Below are 21,183 nucleotides of genomic sequence, written 5' to 3'. Positions count from 1 at the left end.
CCAAGTCAGCATGGACTTATGAAAGGGAAATCCTGTTTGACAAATTTTCTAGAATTTTTTGAGGATGTAATTGGTATAGTGGACAAGGGAGAACCAGTGGATGTGGTGTATTTGGACTTTCAAAAAGCTTTTGACAAGGTCCCACGCAAGAGATTGGTGTGCAAAATTAAAGCACATGGTATTGGGGGTAATGTACTGACGTGGATAGAGAACTGGTTGGCAGACAGGAAGCAGAGAGTCGGGATAAATGGGTCCTTTTTCAGAATGGCAGGCAGTGACTAGTGGGGTACCGCAGGGCTCAGTGCTGGGAGCCCAGCTATTTACAATATACATGAATGATTTGGATGAGGGAATTGAGTGTAATATCTCCAAGTTTGCAGATGACACAGTGTGAGCTGTGAGGAGGACGCTAAAAGGCTGCAGGGTGACTTGGACAGGTTAGGTGAGTGGGTAAGCGCGTGGCAGATGCAGTATAAAGTGGATAAATGTGAGGTTATCCATTTTGGTGGCAAAAACACGAAGGCAGAATATTATCTGAATGGTGGCAGATTCGGAAAAGGGGAGGTGGAACGAGACCTGGGTGTCATGGTACATCAGTCATTGAAAGTTGACATGCAGGTACAGCAGGTGGTGAAGAAGGCAAATGGTATGTTGGCCTTCATAGCTAGGGGATTCGAGTATAGGAGCAGGGGGAGGTCTTAGTGCAGTTGTACAGGGCCTTGGTGAGGCCTCACCTGGAATATTGTGTTCAGTTTTGGTCTCCTAATCTGAGGAAGGGCGTTCTTGCTATTGAGGGAGTGCAGCGAAGGTTCACCAGACTGATTCCTGGGATGGCAGGACTGACATATGAATAGAGACTGGATTGACTGGGCCTGTATTCACTGGAGTTTAGAAGGATGAGAGGGGATCTCATTGAAACATATAAAATTCTGATAGGACTGGACTGGTTAGATGCAGGAAGAATGTTCCCGATGTTGGGGAAGTCCAGAACCAGGGTACATAGTCTAAGGATAAGGGCTAAGCCATTTAGGACTGAGATGAGGAGAAACTGCTTCACTCAGAGAGTTGTTAACCTGTGGAATTCCCTACCGCAGAGAGTTGTTGATGCCAGTTCATTCAATATATTCAAGGGGGAGTTAGATAAGGCCCTTACGGCTAAAGGGATCAAGAGGTATGGAGAGAAAGCAGGAAAGGGGTACTGAGGTGAATAATCAGCCATGATCTTATTGAATGGTGGTGCAGGCTCAAAGGACCGAATGGCCTATTCCTGCACCTATTTTCTATGTTTCTATGACATAAGCGTCCTTTTTTTGTTTATCCTCCCCTGTAAGTCCCTAGACATCCAGGGGGCTCTAGAATTGTTGTTTCCACCCTTTTTCTTTAAGGGCACATGTTTGGCCTGAGCCTTCCGAATTTCCTCCTTGAATGCCTCCCACTGTTCCGACGTTTACCTACAAGTAGCTGTTTCCAGCCCACTGTGGCCAAATCCCAATTTGGGACTTTTATTCTGGTCTATCCTTGTCCTTATCCATAACTACCTTGAATCTGACTGAATTATGGTCACTGGCACCCAAATGCTCTCCCACTGATACCCCTTCTACCTGCCCAGTTTCATTCCCCAAAACAAAATCCAGAACCACCCCCTCCCGTGTTGTACTTGTTACATACTGACTAAAAAAGTTCTCTTGAATGCATTTTAAGAATTCCACGCCCTTTATACCCTTCACACTATATTTGTCCCAATCAATATTAGGATAGTTAAAATCCCCAACTATTACTACCCTATGGCTTTTGGACTTCACAGAAATTTGCCTACATATTTGCTCTTCTATCTCCCTCCCACTGTTTGGAGGTCTATAATACATGCCCAGCAATGTGATAGCCCCTTTTTTATTTTTCAGTTCGACCCATATGACCTCATTTGATCATCCCTTTAACATATCACCTCTCCTCGCAACTGTAATAGTTTCTTTAATACCGCGACCCCCCCCCCTCCCTTTTTACCTCCCTTGTCTAAAAATCCTGTAACCAGGAATATTTAGCTGCTAAACCTGCCCCTATTTCAGTCATGTCTCTGTAATGGCTATAACTTCATACTCCCAAGTGTCTACCTGTGCTCTCAGCTCATCTGCCTTATTCGCTATACTCCTTGCATTGAAGTATATACCATTTAGCACAGGAAGACCTCCTTGATTACTACTTACTAACCCTTGTTTCCTCTGTCTTACAGATTCGCTTTCTACATTCTTGCTTTTTAATTTCAGCTTTACTTCCTTCCCTATTGAATATGTTCGCAGGTTCCCATCCCTCTCCCAAGTTAGTTTAAACTCTCCCGAATAACACTAGCAAATCTTCCCACGAGGATATTGGTCTCGGCGCAGTTGAGTTGCAACCCGTCCGGTTTGTACAGGTCCCATCTCCCCCAGAAGCGGTTCCAATGCCTCAGGAATTTAAAGCCCTCCCTCCTAAACTAACTCTCCAGCCACACGTTCATCCTCTCTATCCTTCTATTCTTGTACTCATTAGCATGTGGCACCGGTAGTAACCTGGAGATTGCTACCTGTGAGGTCCTACCCTTTAATTTTTCTCCTAACTCCCTAAATTCTGCCTGCAGGACCTCATCTCTCTTTCTACCTATGTCATTAGTCCCAATATGGACCACGATCTCTAGCTGTTTACCCTCTTCCCCCAGAGTGCCCTGCATTTGCTCTGTGACATCCTTGACCCTGGCACCAGGGAGGCACCATTTCATTCTGGAGTCACGTCTACGACCACAGGAACACCTGTCTATTCCCCCAACTATAGAATCCGCTACCACTACAGCTCTTTTATTCTTTGTCCCTCACCACTGTGCAGCTGAACCACCCGTGGTGCCTTGAACTTGGCTCTGGCTGCACTCCCCAGAGGCAGCATTGCCCTCACCGGTGCTCAGAAGAGACTATCGGTTGGAAAGCGAGATGGACTCACAGGGAGGGACTCCTTCACTTCCTGCCTAGTGTTCTTTCTCCGTCTGGTGTTCACCTCTTCCTGCACGCTTTTAAGCTGTGGGGCGACCACCTTCTGAAACGTGCTTTCCACATAGCTCTCAGCCTCGCAGATGCACCATATTGATTCCAGCTGCCGCTCAAGCTCCGAAACACGGAGCTCGAGTAGTTGAAGCTAGAGACATCTCCTGCACACATGGTTGTCTAGGCTGGACGAAGCGAGCACATGCCGCGGGACATTGGAGACATGGCAGCCAGCTGATGAGGAAAAGGTGATGCGAATTTACAGTTACAATAGTGAAGCCTATTGAGGTGTCTATGTTTAAACATCTGTCCTCAGCTGTTGTCCAGAATACGTACCATCAACGGGAGAATTGAATACGAATGTTCGAGAATAGTTACTTTTCAAAAAATGGTGTTAATTGGCTGAGAAAGTGACTTAAACCAGCCTCTGCTCTTTCAATGACATTAATACATTACTGGAGAAGATGCCCGACAGGCAGATAATTACTGAGGCAAATGGAGCAGTGAAATGTGATCATCAGTGACTTTTCTAATACCATTTCTGATCCGTTCTCAGATATCCTGCGAAACGAGGTTTATTAAAATGACACTAAACATCATTACATAATATTTCTTAGTGATAAAATATTAAGTGAATATTTCAAATGTACTCCTGAAATAAAGGTAATATTCCAGGTATTTATATATCAATAAAGTGTACAATTTTTTAGCAGTTTTCATTGACGAGATCACAAAAGAAAGGACAGATGAAGGTTATTCAGATTATTTTACTATATCCATCCACAAACATCTTATAATTCCCCGCAGTCCAATTGTTAAATAATTCCAGGCATTTTGCCTCCACTTCTCTATTTAGCAGTTTATTTCATGTATCGATCACTCTTTAGGAAGGTACCCTGATGTTATGAATGTAGACAGATGTGCACCAGCAGTACCCAATTAGGCAGGTAGACCCGAATATAGCAGCACCACACTCCCAATGCAGTGGGAGATTTTTTGAGGTCAAACAGCAAGTGTATGCAAACCTCATAGCCACAAAAAGTATTTAGATACCTGTTACTAGATCCCACAGTGAATTCCCTGTTTTCTCACTGGTTCATTCTCTGTGCTCTGCTTACCTGTTTGAAAAGGGTGATACTGGGCTTCCAGGCTTTTACTTTTCTTTGTCCCTTTTAATTTTTACTTCTCTCAGATGCTCCACTTTTAATTTACCTACACTTGTGCTCCATTTACCTCTCTCAGCCGCTCCTTTTAATTTTGCTTCATTCAATTGTTGCTTTTGAGCAGGCAGGCTTCTCGTGTGTGATTGCAGGTAAGTTAAGATGGTGGGCTAGAACATAGCATGACCCCCGCCCTGGCACTGCTTCCGCGGGAGTGCTGGGTTAAAATCAAACCTGCTGTTGTTGTAATAACTAAGACTGAGAAAACATTGTCCTATTGTGAATTAGTTTCTAGTTTTTACTTTTATCACATGAATTGTGCGTGGTGCTGTTACTATCTCGTGTGCTCTAATCTTCCACACCAAAAGAAAAACATGTGCTTGAAGTGGCATTATTTGATAAATACAAATAAAAGAGTATCTGTACTTTAAAGGGACCAATTTTCCAACTATAGGTATGTTAGTTCTAACTGGTTAAGAATTGGTGAAAATGCTACTTGAAAGTTCTCTGTTGCTCTTAAACCAGCTGCTATAAAACATATGAGAACAGTACAGATAAATATGCCCTTGCGTTTGCTTCCGTTTCTCTATAAAATCCTCTGCTTTGAGTCTTCCTTCGATGATCAGACTGAAATCAAGTGCTAAATGATAAGGTAGAATGAAATATGAAATTGATGTGTGGAGTGTGGAATACTCTATCCAGAATCCAAGGTGCAGCTATCCAATCATATTTTAGGACACTGGCCTATACCATGTATTTGTGCTTAATTTTTTGATGGTGTCTGATCTTTGAACCAAGTCACCAATCACATTAGGATTTTAATTTAGATTTTTCAACTAATATGGGGCAGAGCCAGGAACTTTGGTAATAAAGCTGGAGAAAGGGAAGAGAGAACCACATTAACTTGAGAGGGATTCGTAAACTGATACTGACATTCCATATATAATCAAAGATTTCAGCACAAGAGGGAATTTAGTCCATAATGTCTGTGGCAGCTTCATTTCCCTGCTCTTTCCCTTTGCCCTGTAATATTTTTCATAAACGGTTTATCTAATTCCTTCTTCAACTGCTACATGTGGCAATCAATTCCATATATTAATCTTTTGAATGAAAACATTTTGTGATCCCCTACTTCATGCTGCTGGTGGACAACAACAAAAACAACTGGCATTTATATAGCGACGGGAGCATTATCAAAATGCTTTTGACACCAAGCCACATAAGTAGATACTAGGGCAAGTGACAAAAAACTTGGTCAAAGAGGTAGGGTTTCAGGAGTGCCTTAAAGGAGGAGAGGCAGAGAGGTTCAGGGAGGGAATTTCAGAGCTTAGGGCCTGGACAGCTGAAGCCAAGGCCACCAATGGAGCGATGAAAATCAGGGATGTGCAAGAGGCCAGAACTGGAGAAGCATAGAGATCTCAGAGAGTTGTATAGATGGCGGAGGTTACACAGATAGGGAGGGGCAAGGCCATGGAAGAATTTAAAAACAAGAATAAGAATGTTAAAATAGAGGCATTGCCGGACCGGGAGCCAATGTACGTCAGCAAGCACAGGGGTAATGAGTGATTAGGACTTGGTGCGAGTTAGGATACAGGCAGCAGAGTTTTGGATGAGCTCAAGTTTACGGAGGGTGCAAGGTGGGAGGCCAGTCAGGAGAACGTTGGGAGTAGTTGAGTCTAGAGGTAACAGGGATGGAGACTGGCGATATTATGGAAGTGAAAGTTGGTGGTCTTGGTGATTAACATATGGAGCCCGAAATTCAGTATCACAGGAAAGCTGGTGCTCCCCCCACCTTTTTGTGGCCATTAACACCAACATTTTTTCATGGCTGGGCCACCCCATATTCAGCTCCAAGAGTAAACAATAGGTTCTAGTGCTAATGACCCCTTCCAAAGTGCTTTTTTCAGTGGTGTGGCTGTCTTAATTTGAGCTTTACCACCACTGAGAAATTCAGCATGCAGGTAAGGGTTTCGAATGAGCCAGCCTGAGGGGAGAAGGAGTTTGGAAGGATGGCTGGTGTAAGAGGTGCAAGGAGAGCTAACAAGTTCACTGATATGGAGCTGGAGACACTGATGGACTGATGATGAATATAGTTTCCTGACTTGTGGAGACCTGACAGACTGCCAGTACATAGTGCATGGAGGGGAGGTATCAGGCACCTCCATATATGTGAGGACGCATTCTCCCAGAAGGGTGCTGGCCAGTCTGCATCATCAACATCATCATCTTCCTCCAGCCCCTGGCTCCACCTCTTGGCTCGACCTCCTCCTCCTGGCTCGACCTCCTCCTCCTTCTCCTGGCTTGACCTCCAGCGACTGTCCTCTCATGATGGCCAGGTTGTGCAGCAGACCATGACGATGATGGAGACGCATTGAGGAGAGTACTGCAAGGTGCCACCAGAGCGGTCCAGGCACCAGAACCTCTACTTAAGGATGCCTATGCACTGCTTGATGATACACCTAATGGCACAATGAGCATCATTGTAGGCATGCTCTGGCGCTGCCCTGGGGTTCCACAGTGGAGTGAGCAGCCAAGTGGACAGGGGTTATCCCTTGTTCCCAAGCAACCAACTGCAATCCTGATTCGGGCCGGTCAAGACAAGGAATACACTGGTCTGGCGCAGAATGAACGAATCATGGCTCCTGCCTCCTTTGCCCGCTGCCTCTCTGCACAGTGCTGACGGTGACACCTTCTCCTGCGTGCTGCCCTGCTTCTGAGCAGGTGTACCAGGTGTTGTCCTCCCAACACTCCTCTCATCCTCAGGGTGAACCCTGCCAAGCATGTCTCTGCAGCCCACAGGCCTTTACTATAGAGTAAGACCTGAAAGTTGTACAAAAGTATGTGCAAATCTCTAAGCTGCACTCAGCAGGTTGAATGGCGCCAAAACAATTATTAAAACTATACGAAAAAATAAGTACAGTGGATGATGTAATCTCACATTAAAAACACCAATAATTAATAAAACTATGAAAAGATAAATACAGTGGATGATATAATCTTACATTAAAAGCACTAATAATAAAATTATATGAAAGATAAATACAGTGAATGATGTAATCTCACATAAAAATATTAACAATGAATAAAACTGTTGGAAAAGATAAATACAGTGGATGCTGGAATCTGAAATAAAAACACTAAAATCAATAAAACGATTTCCCTAGCAAAGGGCCCTGATCACGGTAACACTTCGGTGGTGTCGCATTCGAGCACCACATCAAATACCTCGCGGGGGCACTACCGGGAAAAGTCTTACCTTTTTGCAGCTGAAAATCCCAGTCCTTGACGCTTTTCTCAGCCCGCACGCTGCAGAGCTCACTGTTGGAAAGTTACCGTTACGGTGGCTTCATTTCCGGTGGAAGTGAGCATCGCTCTAATCCCCCTCCCGAGCTGAATTTGGCTAGGGGAGGGAAAATCATCCAAACGTGGCGGCCAATCGATTTTTTCGATCGGTCGTCCAAACCCCATGGTCGCCGTCCCTTCGGGGATAGTGAATTTTGACCCCATGGGGTCAGAAGCTCAGCTCAGGGTCAAAGCCTGCAAATGGTCTGTGTCCGCCTGAGACAGTGGCCAAGGAGAGGGATGGAGTCGGTAACTAGGGAACAGAGTTTGTGGTGAGGACTGAAGACAATGGCTTCGGTCTTCCCAATATTTAATTGGAGGAAATTTCTGCTCATTCAATACTGGATGTTGGACAAACAGCGTGACGAATCAGAGGCCATAGAGGGGTCGAAAGAGGTTGTGGTGAGGTAGAGCTGAGTGTTGTCAGCTTAATTGTATATTTGTGCTCTCTTGTTACTGATTCACTGACTGATAGTAATCTTCTACTATTTACTCTCTCAGACCCTTTCATAATGTTGAACATTTCTATCAGATCCCTCTCCTTAACCTTCTCTTCTTGTAGTCAGGGTTCTCAGTGGTATAGGTTTGGAGTTCTGCAGGGAAGGGGAAAGTTACCCAATCTGGCTGTGCCCCTGATCCAACCTTCAAGGTGACGCAGCAAAATATTGCAAACATGAACTACCCTGGCTCATGTTGTTCTGATGCAGATTGTCTCTGACTGACCAAGGTAGAGAACAGTTTAGGCTTTAGAAGCCATGAAGGAACCTGCGTTCCACATTTCCAGCTGGCAGACGTGAAATGGCTATTTATGAGGAGAAAAGATTTTTTGGTGTTACTGTGTACTGATTGTAATTCCTTGATGCAAGTGCCTCAGAAACAAAGAAAAATACATTAAAATATGGAACTAGTAACTTAATCATCATATTTTTAATATTCTTTGCTGACACAAATGTAGATGCTTAAGTGCTTCCATGGAAATATAAATCAGCTTATTTAGAACTATTTTATAATTCTGCATATCATTTGGATAAGTACAGTGTATGGATTACCAAAAGTGCTACATCAGGACTCCAACGGCATAATATACAGAACTTTATAGCAAAGCACAGAAAATTATTAGACAATTCTAAAAAGGTTGGAAAGGACCTAGGGTTCTCAGGGCATGGTCCACCCTGCTACTCGGCATATTTGTTTGAGAAGTTGTTAGAAAAGTAAGCTATATGCACCTTTTTGCCATTTTATCCAGTACTTGGTTCCCTATTGCTACTGCACAAAACAACAAAGATGGAACCTGTAAAGCCTCTTAACAGTGCAGCAAAAGCGATATTGTTGCAAAGCGAAAGTCACTAGTGCGGGCAAAGGGGAAAAAAATTAATTAACAGGAAATTAATTACAAAATAGAAGAAATACTTAATATTATTCAGCTAGTAAATCTGTGGTTTATTGACAGCAAATGCTGTAAAATGGTTAAATTAGATATGATACTAAAAAGGCACAGCTTTCCCTTTCTTAAATACACTGTAAACGTCAGATCTTTATGCATGCAGAAACATTTCACTTTACAAAAAAATTACCTTTAAAAAAGAGACTGTATTACAATTTTTCCTGCCAAAATATATTTCTTTCAAAAAATACTTTCTCCTGGCCTCCTTTTAACCTTTGAATATATCCCTTTTCATCTCATTGATACAGTTCTGTGTTATATCAGTCCCGGACCTTCATTAAGCTTTTCTTTAGTGTGTAGCGACGTACAGGACACCAAGCCTGCTAAAATAATTTTTAAAGCCAGCAAAACATGAGGAGGAAAGTTTAAGGCAAAGTTCATCTTCAAGAAGATCACTTCTTGTGAAAAAGGAGTGATTTGGTCATTCCTGCTGTGACCTCTGGCAACTGGTCATTGATGATTTCCACCAGCATATCTGGGAACTCGATTTTCAGTGCCTTAGACTCCACAAACGTGTAGAAACAGAACTGCAGTAGCCCATTCACCAGCTGTAAGCGAAAGACGTGTGAGGTTAGAAACAGAAACTGAGATTTCTACAGTTGCAGCATAATTTTTTTAAATAAACTGCCACTTGTGCACCCTGCTGCCTTGGTTCCCTAGGGGTTGCCAGGAGACCTCAATCAAGGAGAGCAGGTGAAAATATCACAACTGGTCATGCAGCACCCTTACACTATCGGGCTTAGTAATGCCTACATTTTTTTTCTTACTGCTGTGTGCTCCATAGCTGGATCCACAACTATGCAGGCATTGAAACCAGTGCTCGCAGTACAACAGCCTTGGAACAGCAGCCGCTACAGTCAACAGTGTCACAACCTGGAATAGCTCAATGTTGGCCAGCTACTGCTGCTTATATTTTCATAGAATCATGCAGCACAGAAGGAAATCGTTTGCTCCGTTGTGCTTGTGTTGGCTTTTTGAAAGAGCTATTGAATTGGTCCCACTGTCCAGCTCAGACATAGTCAGGACATGAAAATGATAGGCCCCCCTGAACTGTGTCCCCAACCCCCTCCTCCCCACCACCCCAGCTAAGTTGGGAAAGCCTACTTGACCTTGTAAAGGGAAAAGTCTCTGCCTGCCCCTTTCAAAACCAACCCTGTCAAAGGTGCTGGGGCTAGGTGTGGGAGTTCCCACTTCCTCTACCTGTTAATAGAATGGAAGTTGGTATGGCCAATCAGATGAGGTGTACCGGCCTCCAAAAGTGTCCAGGCTAACTAAATGGCCTGTAACCTGTAAATGAGGAGTAAATTTAAATGAGCTGATAACATGTATGGGAGGGGGGAGATGAAGGGGGCATAATGTTGTCTCTGAGGGGGAAGGGGCAGAGTTTCTGGCAGCATCGGGCTCGTGGTGCCTATGATGCTCCAATAGTGATGTAAGCACCTGCCAACCCCATGATAATGAGATGCCCTCCTCCTGACCCCTTAAACTCTGGCAGTGTCAGGGCTGGAGGGCACTGACTTATACAACCCAGGTCTAACTGCTGGCATCATGGCTTTTTGGCCCCCTATCTACTTTATTTTTCCTTAATGCAGATCATATTTAGAGACAAGAAAAAGTCCCCCATTTTTTCTTTTTCTCTCTGGGTTGCACAGACACCCCCCCGCCCCCATTCCAGGCACCAACGACTGGGAGGTCACACAGGTGTTCTGCTTCAAACTCTCTCCCATGCAGCTTTGGTGGCGGCTAATGAGGTCCTGTAGGGGTAAATTCATTCTCTGAGGGAAGGCTCTGGGCTAATAACAGACCTCAGCATGTCAGGAAGTGACACAGTGTAATTTAAAAATTGCTACCACACTTAAATAGCTACCAGCTTCAGTCATGCCAATAAACCCCATGCAATGACAACATGTTGTTCGGTAAGACGATTCAACAGTCACCTTTGATGATGACTGCTATTTATATCCCTTTTATACTATGCCTCTAGAAGTGGCTCCAAGGTCATTTGCCATTTGAAACATTTTTCCTACATCTTTGTGTAACTTACAGTGCAAGTGAAGCTCTCCCTCGCCGGTAGGTGAGTCTCTGTTGTCCATTTGTGGAGCGCACATGTGCACCAATCACAATCTACTATTTTTAGTTCACAAATATAAAACCAACAGCTAGACTGGAAAGCTACTAACTGCTAATTAATACAAAAGCAAAATACTGCTGATAAAATCTGAGATAAAAGCAAAATACTGGAAATGCTCAACAGGTCAGGCAGCATCTGGAAAGAGAGAAACAGAGAACTTTTCAGGTCGATGACCTTCGTCAGAACTGCTAATTAAATTGTACAAAAGTCGAGACCCATAGCTCAGCAGGACGAATGTAGCTGTCCAGGGGCAGGTGTGACAATGCAGTAGGAAAACATCACACAGCTGGCATAACATGTCTAAGGAGGTGCTGTCACCATAGGCACAAAGCAAACTGCTCGGTCTGCCAGGTTTTTGTGGTCGTCCACATAAATGCCGACATATAATGGACACTGAAGTACCTCATGACAGCTACACTCATTCTGTTGCTCGATGGGACTCAACTCCCAGTACAATTTATTTTGCAGTTAGTAGCTTTCCAGTGTACCAGTTAGGTTTATGCCTGTAAGGAATAATTAGGGAGAACTTCTACCGCGGTTCTTCCAATCTACTGCCAGTATTTCTACATAACCTGACAGTTTTTAGCTGGTTCCACCATTTCTCTGGGGGCTCCGCCGAAGTTATGGCAGTAGATTGAGAGAATCCCTGCGGAGATTGCTGCTGAATATGTCTTGTACGTGTGCATGTTCCAGGATTGGACAACAGAAGCCCACCTGCAGGTAAGTGAGAGATTCCTGTGCAATGCAACTACATAATCATAGGAAACAGCTTTCAAATGTCAAACAGGTTAAGGAGCCACTTCCAGTATTACTGCATAAAGCCACCTATCTTCTTTTGAGGCCCTGAAATTGCCTGGATTCAGCTAGTCACATGTCTTGACTCTGGTAGGAGACCGGCAGAACCCCCAGGAAAAGAGCAGCGATCCATGATTCCAAAGTTATCCCAGGAGACTGGGAAAATACGCGTGGAACTCCTGGACCTGGTAACACTATCAGTTGACAAACAGCCAGGGCAGTGAATTTTAGAGAACCGTTTAATTTTCTGCCCCCACCCCACCTCCATCCCCACAACACAAGTAGCATCAGTGAAGCATATCACAAAAATCCGGAGGAAATAATTAGAACAAGACATTCCGTCCACTTGCTTAGGAAAAGATCCTCTCTTGCCCCATGCTGCATCATCAACTATCCAGCAGAGAGCAGTGTGGTGACTGTGTGCTAACAACAAGCTGATTCCAGCTGTGGCATCACTCGATTTTGTCAGCAACCAAAACAGATTACCGGAGGAAACAATTTTTCAGTCCCAGTATTAAGCAAGCTTCAGCTGTCCTCAAACTGTGGTTATTAATACAAAAGTGCATTTATTCACATTCAGTGTTGAGACTATGTACCATCTAATATTTTTAACTTGGAAAATGATTAACTAGAATTTTGAAAAAGGGAGCATTTTTGCTTCCTAGCCAGGACTGTAGTTTCTAGTTCTGCCTATTTAAAGACTTGACAAGGGCATGAGAACCAATAGCATTCTATATCCCACTGTGTTTCTAACTTGTATAATAAGCTACTAACAGGTGTTAACTGATCTCACAGGGAAGAAATGCAACAAAAATCAAAACCTATCCCACAGCATTTTGGCAGCCACAACATACATCATTGTCTGCTATTAGTTTACAGAAGCTCACATGGCAGAAGCAGCTCGGTGTTACGGTCAGTGGGATTTGCTAATTATATCACACAACTGACTGACACAACTAACTGAAGGGACTATTTTTGAGTTGAAATCACACTGTGCAATATCAATAACCAAATGGATTGGTGGGTGGTCAGAGGATTTCATACACAGACTTCTATCAATTTAATTAACACATAAAGATTCAATATATCAATGACACATTTTAACCTGGCTTAACATTGCCTGAATAAGGGCAACTGTGATTTTGAGAAAATCAGATTTTGTTGTGTTGACAGGATTTTTTGGAGTAGTGTCCTGTCCTGTCTGTGCAGTCCGGAGTCTTCTGACTCATTCACTTCTGTATTCCGGTTAATTTAAGTATAGTTTTTAGGTGATAGGATATCAATGTGGGGAAAAAAACATTTCAGTCGATTTATATGAGGTTTATCATTACAGTACATTAAATCAGCCATTCAATGTTATGAAAGCAAAATATTGCGGATACTGGTTCTGACAAAAGGTCACAGACCTGAAATGTTAACTCTGTTTCTCTGTCCACAGATGCTGCCTGACCTGCTGAGTATTTCCAGCATTTTTAGTTTTTAATTCAATATTATGAGATCAGAGGGCATTTTTTGAAACTTATAAGAGTTTATCACTAATAAATTCAATCCATTTTTACAAACCATTTTAATAAATGTTCCAGCAATAATTAGAGAATTCTTCAATGTTACTGTCCAATTTGTACATTTGTGATCAATTACGTGTAAAAACTCATGCTATATAATTACATTCTTACGTATGCACCCCATGTGAATGTAGCTCTGCTCTGCAATGCACGGGGGTGGGGGGGGAGTGCGTCATACAATAGAATTATCTCCGCCAGGGATCTACCCAGGCAAATTCATCCAAGGTCCAAGTCTGCCGCCTCAAAATAAACTCTGCTTTGACAAAATAAGGTTTCTGTCCCAAATAAAGTCACCCTAAAACGAATTCAAAAATGTGGAGATAATGCACGTTTGATTGCTAATTTTGAAGCTGTGAAAAGAGCCTGACACAAGAAAGTGCCGACAACTGTGTTCATGTTGGGGGTGGCTGAAAGTTGCACAGGGACATCATGGCAAACAGTCACACTTGCACACTTCTTTCAGCTGGCTTTTTCTCTATGTTCCACACATACAGGGGCTCCCACTGCAACAACAGGAACCTTCTGGACAAATACCAAAAGAGCTGTGAAGTTTCAGAATCAATGTTGCAACAAAAGTGCCAGTTTCCCTCCTCTACCACAAAAAACATTGCATCTGTCTGTCTACCTGCTCGGTGCAGGAGAACGGTGATATTAAAAAGTGGTGCGCTATGTCAACTGACATGTATAAGGCCAGGTGATCATATAATCCATAGTCTATAAGAAAATATAACATAAACCAAGCAAGCGAATTCATCTGCCAGTGATTATCAGTGTGCCTTTTAGTGAATATATCTATGATACCTCTCACAATAAAGGAGCATCATTATCCCCAAAAGCCATTTACTATGTTATGCTTTTCATCCATTTAATTCTAGCCTGTTTTTATACTAATTGTGAGCAGGCATCCTCTCACCAATACCATTCTATGGGCCCAAGTTTCAGTTCGAGTTGCTCCTATTTTTTTGGAGCAACTTGTTTAGTTTGGAGTATCTTAGAAATCGCAATTCTCGGCATTTAGTTTGCTCCAGTTCGAGTGAGTTCGTTTAGTTTCATTTTAGTTCCGTTTTTTTCCCAAAAGGGGGTGTTACCAGCCACTTACGCCTGTTTTGCAAGTTTAGGCACCAAAAAGTTACTCCAAACTAACTTAGAACGGAGTAAGTGTCGACTTTTATACGCTCAGAAAAACATGCATAGATTTTAGAATTAGGCGCAGGTAGCCAGAGATGGGGGGGTGTGGGGGAGGGAAGTTAGGGGATTTTCCATAGCATTAAACACTTCACTTTTAAAAATAAAGAACCATCACCAAACTAAATGATAAATAAATCAATAAATAAAAAATCATTCAATAAATCAATAAATAAAAAATAAAAAGTTCCTACCTCACCTACCCGTTCGGAAGCAACGGGAGCCCGGCCAGGGCTAGGGGCTGCAGGCTAGAAATCAGCACTCTACAGGAGCCCTTTCGGCTAGGGCTAGGGGCTGCGTGCTGCAGGCTGGAAATCGGCACTCTGCCCACTCCAGGAGCCCATTCGGCCAGAGCTAGGTGCTTCGGGCCCCTCCCACACAGCCAGCAGCACGCACAGAAAATCTGGGGGCCAGGAGCTACTGCGCACACGCGCAGACTCCACTGCGCATGCGCGCAGCTGCAGGCACTCTTTTTGGCCTAGGGCTGTAACTCCGCCCTCCCGCCCCCCCCAGCTGTTGTGCTGCACTTGGAGAATCACAAGGTAAGTTTTTGGCATGCTTTTCATTCCACAAGATAGGCGGGCCTCTCGGAGGTGCGCTGTTCTAGCGGATATCGGAAACTTGGGCCCTATAAATGGACACTACTGATGTTGCAAGAAACCATCACTCAATGATTTGGCCACCAAGAGCTGTTCAAAGTCAATTCAGTTTGAATAACTCATGACTGGGAGATCTAAGGTTAAATCCCACTCTCAGTGAACATTTTCCTTATGCCAGACTTGCATTTGCTGCAAAAAAAGGAAATCTGGCTCAAGGGTCAGAAATAGAATTTTGCTATTGAAATAGAAAGGGGTTCAAAAGGGGAATCACAAAGTCCTTTAGTAATTAGAATATAAAAACTGTGAAATCGCACAATCACACAATGTTATTTTTTTAAACTTACCTCATGCATACAATCAAGGACTTTGGTCAACTGATAAAACCGTTGCCAGTTTTGTCCAGAGTTATTTTCGTTTCTTGCGATAACTCTCCTCAACTCCTTGATATAGTTTGTCCTCATTTCGTCAAATGAAGCTTGACTGTTCAGGCCATCCTTCGGAACTGTATAGTACAGAATAAAGGGCAGTGACTATCAATTAGGATTCAGACTGGCTTTTTAAAAAAAAAACTTAAAATCCTAACAAACCTCATTATATTGTTGCCCTTAGACCAACAACAACCAAGCTGGCATATGTTGAATTTTAACACCCAAGGCCTGTGTTGGAATAAGCTCAAGTGCTCTTCCAGTCATTCATCAGTGGAGAATTTTCCAGACTGTCATGTTTATTGAGACAGTGAAGTATAAATTGCCATACGTCCCACCCCGTTTCGATGGTTTTTACCGCAGCTGCGGTTCAGGTCAACTCTTTTGTGAAATTCCGCTCTTTGTTTTTTTTTGTTTTGATCTGGAGGTCGGTGTAAATGGGGGCGGTGACTACACCTGAGGGGAAAAGATGTGGCGGTGACGGCAATTGAGGGGTGGAAGTTGGGGCCGGTGCAAAGTCACCGCCGCGATGACATCACGGCGCCGCATCACCACGGCTCTCCCCTTTAGTTAAAGGGGAGAGCCTTCGCAATTTTTAAACTTCGGCCCACTGGGCCACCATGGAAGGTTTCGGCCGGGCTAGTGGCCTGGCACCCAAGAGAGGGTGCTAGGCTGCCTGTTGGTGGCCCGGCTGAACCCGGGGGGCATAATTGTCGGGCCAACACGGCAGTTGTCTGACAAAAAAAAACATGGCGGCAGCGGCAGTGAGCCCTCCCCTTTAAGGAAGCCACACCACTGCTGCAGATGGCCACAGCCTTACTGGACCACCAGGAAAAACTTGTTTTGGCACCGCTGGGTGGGCCAAAGATTTTCCGAGGGGAATGTTGCTGTCGGGGGGTTAGATTGGCGGTGCGCACAGTGATGACGAGCTTAACACCGATCGGCAGCAGCTGAGCGGAAAGGGGGGGGGGGGATTGGGGCACCGCTGGGAAAACTCGGGAGGGCAATTGGGTTCACAGCGGCCATTCCACCAAAAGTCGGCGGCCACTCCACTCCACAGCGTGGCCACCGATTTGCGGTGGTAACAGGCCTTAAGGAAAGGGGCAATTTCGACCCTGTTTCTGTTACATGGCCAGACTCTGTGGCCAGTTTTCATCCTGGTCCATTCAGTGCTATCAGAAGGCAATGCAAACGGTTTGGTTCTTACACAGACAAATCCATGTAAGAACCAAGCAGATTAGACAGATCTTCCAAGAATTTTCTAAGATTCTCACAAACTTCCAAAGCAATTCAAAACCTGTCCCTATTTTAAAGGACCTGAAAGCACCAGCCCTGGGAGATTTTCCAGGATTTTGATTTACTCTCTCATATAGCAAGGTTTCATGGACATGCTCCAAGAGTCCTGCAGATACATACATGAAAGCTTTGTGATGTAGAGGGACTAGGGGTTCAAATATGTAACAGCCTTACATTTACCTGTATTCAGGATGGAGTCACAGCCAGTGGGTTGGTTGTGGCATGTTTATGTACTGCTTTTACTTTTACGTTTATTCCAGTTTATTTTTTTATGCCCTATTTTCTTACCCTTCTCCTATTGCTGGGGAATGTTCCATAAATTCTGGAATATCTCACACATGTAGCCATTCTTCAAGACAGTTAGTGCTGACAGGCTGTTGCGCCATGGAGACCATAGCTGATCCCAATCGTGTCCTCAGTTAACATCCATACTTTCTGGCAAGGTTCACTGGATAGTGGTCAGGAGCAGGATTATTTCTCCCCTCTGCAGTCCAGAGGCACTGAGACCAACATTGTGTCCCAACTGCAGCCATGGCAATGATCAGCTGGCTCAGGACACACAGGGACTCGAACCGAGGACCTTCTGGTCTGTATGCCTTCGTACAAGGTTTCTCGCTAACTTTTGGCCAAGATCCACAATTCCAAACAGTGACTTGCTTGAAGAGTGCTCTCGAAAGATGGCAGTATAACCAGGACTGGAATTATGGCTGGAAGTAAGACTGAATTGTAGAGCCAAATATTAGGCTCTGCTGACTTTCGTCCCCTTTGTCCACTAGCTTATGAGGACAGTGCAACTCGTGTTTTTCTAAACGGTAATAAACTTGTCTTTCAAGGAGGAACAGGATAAATAAAACTGACCTAACACTTAGTAAATAAAAGAACTAAAAATAGCATATCTCAGACCTTTCACTTGTTTTAAGGGGGTTATCCTGGGAATAATCAGCCAATCACAAAAGCAGTAATGGCACACAAGATTCCTAACGGTAAAATTAGCTGATTACTTCTTCTGAAACTAAGGTTGCCAGAGGTCTCCGATCCATAATAAAGAGATCTGTCTCTAATCTTTGTTGTGACTTGTGTAAAGCATAAACACCGGCATGGACCTGTTGGGCCAAATGACTTTTTCTGTGCTTATGCAATCTAAGGGAGAGTTCACAAGAAATTCCCTCATTGCATACAATTTTTTAAGATCATGAAAAAGTTCTGTGTTGTCAGTTTTCAGGTAGATGACTTAAGAACGTTTAACTCACTTTGATCCCTACAGAAATTACTGCAATATTGCAATTATTTTGCAATAACAAGACAGCAGAAAGGACAACAAGGATAACATTATTGTTAGATTTGGGATTCTGAAATTAGGACCGGAATTTTAATCTGGAGGCAGGTCGAGAGCTAGAAAGTGATCGATGAAACCCGGGAGAACGGGTAGCATTGATTAGCATTTTAAAGCTCTGTTTCCTGCCCGCAGTCAGCCAGATGGAGCGGCCTAGCCAATATTTATCCCTCAATCAACATCACAGAAACAGATTACCTGGTTATTGTCACATTGCTGTTTGTGAGAGCTTGCAAACTGGCTGCTGCGTTTCCTACATTATAACAGTGACTACTCTTCAAAAAAAGTACAGGTTGAACTTCCCTTATCCGGGACTCCCTTATCCGGAACCACTCCTCGTACGGGACCATTCCCGGCCACCGGGTGGCGCATACGCAGAACTCCGACATGAACAAATTGAAGTCCTTCCTCGCTGCCGATTCCCGCAATCGCTGGCCTGACCCCGCGATCCACCATCCCCACCACCCCCCCACCCATGATCTCTCTGCCGCACTCCCAGCCCCAAGCCAGCTAGCCCCGATATCCCCTTGCTCAGTATCAGTAACTGTACCATAAAATTTAACGTGACCTCCCCTCGTACGGAAAAGTCCCTTATCCGGAACAGGCCAGGTCCTGAGGGTTCCGGATAAGGGAGGTTCAACCCATTGGCTGCAAAGTGCTTTGGGATATCGGGTGATCATGAAAGGCACTATATAAATGCAAGTCTTTTTTTCTTTCTTTTAATCTCCCACCTGACCCAACCCAACTGTTTCTTGGGGTTAAAAATCCCTCTAAGGTTCTATTTCACTCCTGTGTCTGATTTTCAGAAATCTGATATTGGATTTGAGGAATTAAGGTCGTGAAAATCGTGTTGTAGTAATGGTGGTTTTCTCCTGGATTTTTTTAATATGCATGTTTTGCAAATATGGTATGATCTCGTTCTATATTCATTATTAGGCTACAGACAGAAAATCCCAGCTGTGAGAGGAAGGAGCAGACCCCACAGGGGTAATTATCTGACTTTGCTCCCCTGGAGGGGAGCCTTACCCGCAGCTAGCATACATCTGAAATTTGGTGCTCGCTGTACACGATTTTCTGGACATTAATTTGTCAAAAAATCATCACATAGCATGTTCAGATTTTAAATATGTGGTGTTGGCAGATGAGGCTATTCATCAGAAGCATGGTCAGAAAGTTACCAGAAATCCACAGCATACTTCAAAATAATCATAAATCCCAATAGAAATATATGCTAATGTAAATGATCTGTTTTCTTTCACCCTCTCCTGTTCTATTTTGTGTCTGTGTCTTCTTCTGTGTCTCTCTTCTCCATTTTCTGCCTCTTGCTCTTGTTTCTCTCTGCACAATCTGCTCACTATCTTTTCTACAGTCTCCAATCCTGCCTGATCTTTTCTTCCTGGTTTTCAGTCATTGACATTCTGTAGTTGTATAGTGCACACTGCTTCAAACAGCCACATCTCAAGCTTCCCAGTGTGTTCTCATGTGCATTGATTGCTTCCGCACAAAAAGTGCTATTCGATGTTACTCGAACACTGCCTCCAGTGCGCCAGCACAGCCTTCGGTCGCCTGAGAAAGAGAGTGTTTGAAGACCAGGACCTCAAATCTGGCACCAAGCTTATGGTCTATAGGGCAGTAGTGATACCCACCCTCCTATATGGCTCAGAGAGGTGGACTATATACAGCAGACACCCCAAAGCGTTGAAGAAGTACCACCAGCGCTGCCTCCGTAAGACCCTGCAAATCCACTGGGAGGATAGACGCATCAACGACAGTGTTGTCGCTCAGACCAACATCCCCAGCAACGAAGCACTGACCACACTCGACCAGCTCCGTTGGGTGGGCCACATCATCCGCATGCCCGATACGATACTCCCAAAGCAAGTGCTCTACTCAGAACTCCTAAACGCAAGCGAGCCCCAGGTGGGCAGAGGAAACACTTCAAGGACACCCTCAAAGCCTCCTTGATAAAGTGTAACATCCCCACCGGCACCTGGGAATCCCTGGCACAAGACTGCCCAAAGTGGAGGAAGAGCATCCGGGAGTGCATTGAGCACCTCGAGTCTCGCCACCAAGAGCATGCGGAAACCAAGCGTAGACAGTGGAAGGAGCGTACGGCAAACCAGGCTCCCCACCCACCCTTTCCTTCAACCACTGTCTGCCCCATCTGTTACAGAGACTGTAATTGCCACATTGGACTATATAACTCACTTTTAGAGTGGAAGTAAGTCTTCCTTGATTTCAAGGGACTGCTTATGATGATGATGATGATGATGACAGGTTAAATAATTACATTGTGATAAATGCCTTCACTTAACCATGAGCTGGGTAAATTGTCCGAATTAGACCAACAGCCAAGAGGAGCTTCAGATTAAGATAAGATATACTTACCATGTATTCACAGGATTACAGCATCCCTGTAACAACCACTGCTTAGACTGCCGAAGACCCAGAAAAACTTATTTTTTGACGAATTTGAGATCGGTGTCCTAAATCAGGCATTAGGCTAATGATTAGCATATGTAAGGCACCTAATGCCTGCTTCAGACAGGCACCAGGGAAGCCTAATTACTGCCCGATCCAATTTTGCATTCGCTGCTGTTTGGGGGTGAATACTGCCCTGTAATTGGTAGGTATTGCTCCCGTTTTATGCCTGAAAAACAGATGCAACACATACAAATCTCTCTCCCACTGACAGTAAACCTGTTCAAGATGACAAGCCAGTGAAATTTATGAAGGAGAAACCAGCAGTGTACAAAATAGAAGCACAGGTATAGGATGAGCCACTACAGCTTTGCAAGCATGACATCCAGAGCTTCCTTGGTGACACATCAGGCCCGAAATTTAGTACCGCTGGAAAGCTGGTGCTCCCCCCACCTTTTTGTGGCCATTAGCGCCGAAAT

The 21,183-nt window shown here is 44.1% G+C and overlaps 1 protein-coding gene and 1 non-coding gene across 2 annotated transcripts in view; both read right to left on the bottom strand.

Annotated features, from left to right (window-relative positions):
* Positions 1–8,440: 8,440 nt before the first annotated feature.
* Positions 8,441–21,183, bottom strand: part of LOC139247057 (mineralocorticoid receptor-like) — a 206,670-nt gene continuing 193,927 nt past the window's right edge. Inside the window, exons 5-6 of the mRNA XM_070871480.1 lie at positions 15,574–15,731; positions 8,441–9,502 (exon numbers count right to left, since the gene is read on the bottom strand). Coding sequence (XP_070727581.1) covers positions 9,347–9,502; positions 15,574–15,731 — 314 coding nt within the window. The 3' untranslated portion in view covers positions 8,441–9,346. The remainder of the gene's footprint in view (positions 9,503–15,573; positions 15,732–21,183) is intronic.
* LOC139252801 (U7 small nuclear RNA) lies at positions 13,938–13,998 on the bottom strand. Its single transcript, XR_011591595.1, has one exon. It is a non-coding gene; the product is annotated as a U7 small nuclear RNA (small nuclear RNA).

The sequence above is a fragment of the Pristiophorus japonicus genome, chromosome 2, assembly GCF_044704955.1.
Source record: "Pristiophorus japonicus isolate sPriJap1 chromosome 2, sPriJap1.hap1, whole genome shotgun sequence".
Taxonomy (NCBI): Eukaryota; Metazoa; Chordata; class Chondrichthyes; family Pristiophoridae; genus Pristiophorus; species Pristiophorus japonicus.
Note: the sequence above shows the minus strand (reverse complement) of the source record. Positions and strands in the feature narration are given on the sequence as shown.